This window comes from Bison bison, unplaced genomic scaffold, assembly GCF_000754665.1.
Source record: "Bison bison bison isolate TAMUID 2011002044 unplaced genomic scaffold, Bison_UMD1.0 scf7180017864035, whole genome shotgun sequence".
In the NCBI taxonomy this organism is placed as follows: Eukaryota; Metazoa; Chordata; class Mammalia; order Artiodactyla; family Bovidae; genus Bison; species Bison bison.
Genome location: NW_011494607.1, coordinates 12,617,989 through 12,623,192, shown reverse-complemented (window position 1 = coordinate 12,623,192; position 5,204 = coordinate 12,617,989). Strand labels below are relative to the sequence as shown.

General features: G+C 46.4%; 1 protein-coding gene across 1 annotated transcript in view; it reads left to right on the top strand.

Moving 5' to 3' along the window:
- The first annotated feature begins 2,872 nt into the window (after positions 1 to 2,872).
- EPHA7 (EPH receptor A7) overlaps positions 2,873 to 5,204 on the top strand; it is a 209,628-nt gene continuing 207,296 nt past the window's right edge. Inside the window, 1 exon segment of the mRNA XM_010834724.1 lies at positions 2,873 to 3,192. Within this exon segment, the coding sequence (XP_010833026.1) occupies positions 3,096 to 3,192 (97 nt within the window). The 5' untranslated portion in view covers positions 2,873 to 3,095.

Below are 5,204 nucleotides of genomic sequence, written 5' to 3'. Positions count from 1 at the left end.
AAACATGCATTTGTCATCTTTCTGCTATACAGTTAAGACAGATGTTTCGAAAGAGGGTTTATAAATGTAATATTAAAGTTTTGGTCTCTTTTTTCCAAAGTTATCTAAATATAAGCAGGGTATTCTATTAACTGCATTTCCCAACAAATATATAAAAATTAAAACACAATTTTTCTGGAATTTCTGCTTTGGCTCACATGTGTTGGTTATATATATGCCATTTGGTATAGTTCAGGAAAATGATTTCTAATACATGTTACAAACATACATACATTTGCTTTTCTAAAATTTGCCTTAGCAATAATATGCACAAATAGATAAGATGCTAAAATAAACCATTTTAAAAGTGATATAAAGGAATTAACTATTTTAAGTTATTATAAAATAGGACAGTTTTGTGAACTAATTATTTTTTATTTCAATGGCTTCATGTACAAAGAGGTTTATAGACTTTGCTGTTAGTCAATGAGTCTATTGCTAATTTATACAGTTTTTATATATTAAAATATATACTGTATAAAACAGTATAACAATCATCCTTTCCTTGACTAAGTCATTTACTTTAAGTTAAATTCCATGACTTTTTCATCACTTACCTAGATACAAAAGAAAGAAGGTTGGTAAACCTGAAAATGAGTATCATTGTGCAACTCTGCAGGCAAAACTGTTAGCAGTCTGGCATGTGTGCATTTAATGCAAAGTCTCTTGTTTCTAAAAATGAAAGCGAGGCTGAACATGCCTCTATGTCTGATAGAAGGGACACAATAAGGAGATTCCTTACACCACCTACACTCATCAGAGTGAAGGATGTTACTTCTTTGGTTTCCTGGTCTAATGGAAAGGTATTTGTATTCACATCACTGAGTATTAGTCATTCAATAGATGAAAGGAATATTTTAAACTTTAAAGGCTACCTTGGTGTCATTCTAAGAAGTGGGGATGAGACCCTGGGGAAAGTGTTGAAATTCTGGAGAATTATTTTAACTATTAGAAGTGGTTTAATATCTGTGAGTATGTGAGATTAACAGTTTTATTGCCTACATGTGGGGATCTACATTCTTAGTTCTAGTGTTTTACCTTACAATTTTTACTCCTTAAAGCACCCGTTTGTGTAAACACTGCTTAATCTCTGTAACAAGTGCACTCTACATCTTTTCGTCTAGTTTCAAGGTTACTCTATTAAGTGATTTACATTTTCCATGCATCTTCTAAAGGGCACTAAAGATGCTTTTAGTTATAATTTTTAAAATGTTTAATAGGGGTAATGGCTAGGAACAAGTAATATTTAAGAAATAAAATAGAGACCCAAAGATAGGTTAGAGGGGAGGAAATCTCATTTCTCTTTTCTTCGTAATTGCATTAGGCAAGTAAAAACTACAGGAGACAATTTTTCATAAAATACAATTTTAAAATCTAGGGATCTGTCATCTCTGAAAAGTCTTTGCTATAAATACCAGAAACAATTCAATTTACTTTACATATCCAGATTGAAAAGATAGGAAAAGTTTGGAGTCTTAGACGAGGTCAAACTTTTTGCCTCTCTTAAATAGAGGCAAATCATGAATGACAGAATTTTTTTTTTTTTTAAAGGGAGGAAATATATATATAGGACAGGAAGAAAATGAAGCTCCTCTTAGACATGTGATCAAGTTACTAGGCTTGACCTTCGGATTTGATGATTTGGCAATTAAGGTTTTTAAGTTCTTCATCTTATTGTATTACCCATCTTTTGAATTGCAAAGCGTCTGAAACTACCTAACGGGAATGGGATTCCTCTAGGTAGTCGTCCTCAATATTTTAGTTAGACGAAATCAACCGGCGTTGTTGGTGACATTTTTTATTCTTAGTTTGCCTTTGAAAGGTAATTATTGACTAATTATTGAAAAGTACTCAATATGTGCGAAAGAGGTCTTGATCTTAATTTAAATTAATTGAATGCATGGTAACATTCTTTAAAATTAAATGTAATTTATGCAGCGAAGTGGAAAACGATCAAAGTGGGGGGAATTCCAGGAAAATCTCGGAAAATGATACGCATGTAAGAAAAACGTTTCGGAACTTTCAGAAGTTTCTCTTGCAGTGTTCTATTTAGTCCTACCAACTATCGGTAAACGATAGGGCGGGGGTGAGGGGGGCACATAAAACAAAAGACTTCCTTTCTCCACTCCCTTTTCCTCTGGCTCTCTTGCCAGAGCTTGTTGCAAACTCTTGGAAACATTGTTTGAATATAATACATTTGATTACTTTTATTCTATCAGAGATTGTGCTGGGTGGTGCCTAAAACTGTCTTTGGAGTCTTGTAGTAAGCCTTCAAGAAAGAAAAAGAACAAAGTTACCCGACCCGCGGAGGTTGTGAGTAACAACAACAAAAAAGTGAAAGGCACTTTACTTAAAGGCACAGCTCATTTCACTGTCCCGGCTCCGTGCTTGGTAGCTGAGAGAGCTTGCATCGCTCTGGTTTCTAAATGAGCGCGAGGAGCACTACTATAAACACGACTGTAAATTAGGAGGGTTATTTTAAGATTGATTTTGCTCCGCGAAAGCTGCGATTGCTAAAAGCCAAGCGCCCACAGCAGCACGCACCTCGGCTGCCATCCACGTCCTCCTCGGAGCATCCAGAGCCAGCCGAGAGCTCAGAACCTGGAGGGAATCCTGGATCCGCAACCTGACTCCGCTTGCCGCCGATTGGCCCGCGCCCCTACCCCAACCCCCAAGGTTGGGGCGGCCGTTTCGCTGGGACCCGCCCCTAAGCCCTGGGAATCGCCGCCTGGGAGGCCGGCTACGCCTGCCACTCAACCCGAGTGGCGGAGGCTCTCGGCTCGGAGCCCCGCCCCCTCCCCCCTAATTGATATTATTGGAGTGTGGAGCAAGCGGCCGGTCTGCAGTCGGAGACTTGCAGGCAGCAAACACAGTGTGAACGAAAGGAGGGGGGAAAAATTTTTAAAAGCTAAACGTGGAGCAGCCAGCCGGAGATCGAGAAGGGGAATCAATGCGTGGAGCGCAATAAAAAATAAAAAGCCCATATACTTCGGAGCAAACAGCATTTAAAAAGCTACGGCTCAACTGAAACCTAAGATAAAACCTGCTCATGCACCATGGTTTTTCAAACTCGGCACCCTTCATGGATTATTTTATGCTACATCTGGCTGCTCCACTTTGCACACACCGGAGAAGCGCAGGCTGCAAAGGAAGGTAAGGTGATGGGAAAGCAAAGTTTGTTCTGACTTATTTATTTAGCTGTCTACCTGCAAGAGCCGGCTGGTCCGCGGGGCTGCCGGCCGCGCCTCTGGTGCCCGGCGACCCTCCCCCGCCGGCTCCCCGCCCCCTCACCGCTCCGGCCGCTCCAGGCTGGCCGGTGGCTAGCCGGGCTCTCTGAGCCGCCTGCAGCCCCGCGCCCAGGGCCGTTAGCCCGACGAGAGTGGGATTTCTGGCGCAGACTGTCCAGAGGGCGTGAGCATCAAAGGAAGGCGGAGGTGGGGGGGGGGCGGGAGCTCGGGGGTGTAGGAACCGCCGACGAGCTCGTTCTCCCGGACCCGGGGCAGGTCAGATCTCTTCCTCTAGCCCTCTGCTCTTCCTCGTCTCGCCGTTCGTCTCACTGGGAGTAAGCTGTGGCCAGAGTTGGTCGGAGACCGGGGAGTGCAGCCTCTAGAACCCTGGCCAGCCCGCCGGCGAACGGCTGGATCCTTCCCTGAGGGGCCGTGACTTGTGTGAGCTCCGAACGCTCGGGTTACTAATGAAGTGCTCACTGCGTCGGAGGAGCAGGCGCGGGCCTGCGGTTGGCGCTCGGACGCCGGCGCGGAACAATAACGCCGCGGAGGTGAAGCAGCGGACGGCGCGCTCCCCGCGCCCCGCCGGCCTGAGACATCTCCATTCAGCGCGCGCCGCGCAGGTCCCGGCGGCCGCGGGGACAGTGGCAGACCAGCGGGCTCGGCCCGGCCAAGGGCGGGCGGTGGGAGTGGGGGGTCAAGGGGGAGGGGATAAAGGGAGGGCTGGGACTGTGCAGTTGATAAAAAGATGCCGCCTGGGCGACCAGAAGTCCTCAAACCTCTGCCCCCACAGTTCTGCAGTTAAGGAATACGAGTGATCGAACCTTGCAAAAGACATGGACCCCGGGGCTAGTTCTGGTTCATGAGAGCAAGATTCTTTGGGGCAGCTAGATACGCCTGTATATGGCTTTTTCCTCTCGTCTTCTCCTTTGAACCATTGACAGAAGGTAAAAATACCTTTTGGTGCCTGTAGTTGGAGCTGGGGAAAAATAAATCCTGTCAATGGAAACGTCTTCTGAGCAGTGTCACAGTCTACCCACTCCCCTCCTTATCGTGCAGGCTGTACGTCTAAAGCTGATTTCCCGATATTGAAAAGCCGAATACTAATAATTACTTGTCCCTAAAGTGTGGAGGATGGAGGAATCTGTTACCAGATATAGGTCTGTTACCAGATATAGGTCTTGGGGTCGGGAGTTGATAGGCATCGGTACTCGCTTCATCTATGTCTGAAAACTTCCTGATTTAGTGCTGCTTTTTACGATTCTCTTCATGGGGCCTTCTTTGGTCACTGAAACCTCTCTCCCCACCCCCGCAACCAAACGCCACCACCTACTCTTTGATCCAGCCTGACCTTCTGACCCCAGTTTCCACATCTGCAACCTGTGTTGATGCTGAACCCATTCAGAGCAAACCTTAACTTCCAGCTGTCGGTTTCGCTCTTGCAGATGAACAGACATCTGCTAGAAACACACAGCCATACACACCAAAATCCACATTTCTACTCGCGTGACATCAGAGAATAGGGACATTGAATCCTGCAAACTTATATTGATTGCTTAGGAATCTCGGGACCCGAGGAAAAGTTTGCACCGCCGGGGCGAAACCCCGCGTGCGAGCTAGCGCAAACCCCGGCTGGAGTTTGAGCTATAAATAACTGCATCACTAGGGGGAGAGGTTCCTGCAGTCAGAATGGCTTGCTCGCCCGCGTTTCTCTTCTGGGTGCGAAATACGTGGAGAGGATTCTGATTCTAGGAGGCCGAATTCTTTACATGCAGAAGTGAGCTGTTTAAAAGGTGGGCGGGGGTGGCGAAGGCGCTCCGCTTCTCGGTGGCGACTCACCCGGCGAGTCGCGGCGGTCAAGGGCTGCCGTTCTGGGAGCGAGCGAGCCCCGAGGCGACGCCGGGGCACCCAGGGGCGAGCGCCAGGAAGTGCCTGGAG